Source organism: Pipistrellus hanaki (genome assembly GCF_964339955.1).
Source record: "Pipistrellus hanaki genome assembly, chromosome: 3".
In the NCBI taxonomy this organism is placed as follows: Eukaryota; Metazoa; Chordata; class Mammalia; order Chiroptera; family Vespertilionidae; genus Pipistrellus; species Pipistrellus hanaki.
In genome coordinates this window covers 188,283,293-188,283,505 of record NC_140505.1, presented here as the reverse complement: position 1 = coordinate 188,283,505, position 213 = coordinate 188,283,293, and the positions used below count along the sequence as shown (strand labels likewise).

General features: G+C 80.3%; 1 protein-coding gene across 1 annotated transcript in view; it reads right to left on the bottom strand.

Moving 5' to 3' along the window:
• Window positions 1-213, bottom strand: part of UPK3A (uroplakin 3A) — an 11,785-nt gene extending 11,572 nt beyond the window's left edge. The window contains 1 exon segment of the mRNA XM_084878203.1: window positions 79-213. Within this exon segment, the coding sequence (XP_084734329.1) occupies window positions 79-137 (59 nt within the window). The 5' untranslated portion in view covers window positions 138-213.

Sequence of the window (213 nt, the reverse complement as noted above, 5' to 3'; positions counted from 1 at the left end):
CTCCCGAACTCCTCGGGGCCAGGACACGCCGGGGCCCCGCTGCCCGCCCTCCCGGGCCGGCCCCCTCCCGCCGTCCACCGCTCACCCAGGCACAGCCGCAGGCAGCTGAGGGCCAGCCAGGCCCGGAGCGCAGGCATCGCCCGGACCAGCCTCGACGGAGCGGCGCCGGCCAGCGGACTCCGCGAGTCTCCCGCCGCGCACCTGCCGGCCCTG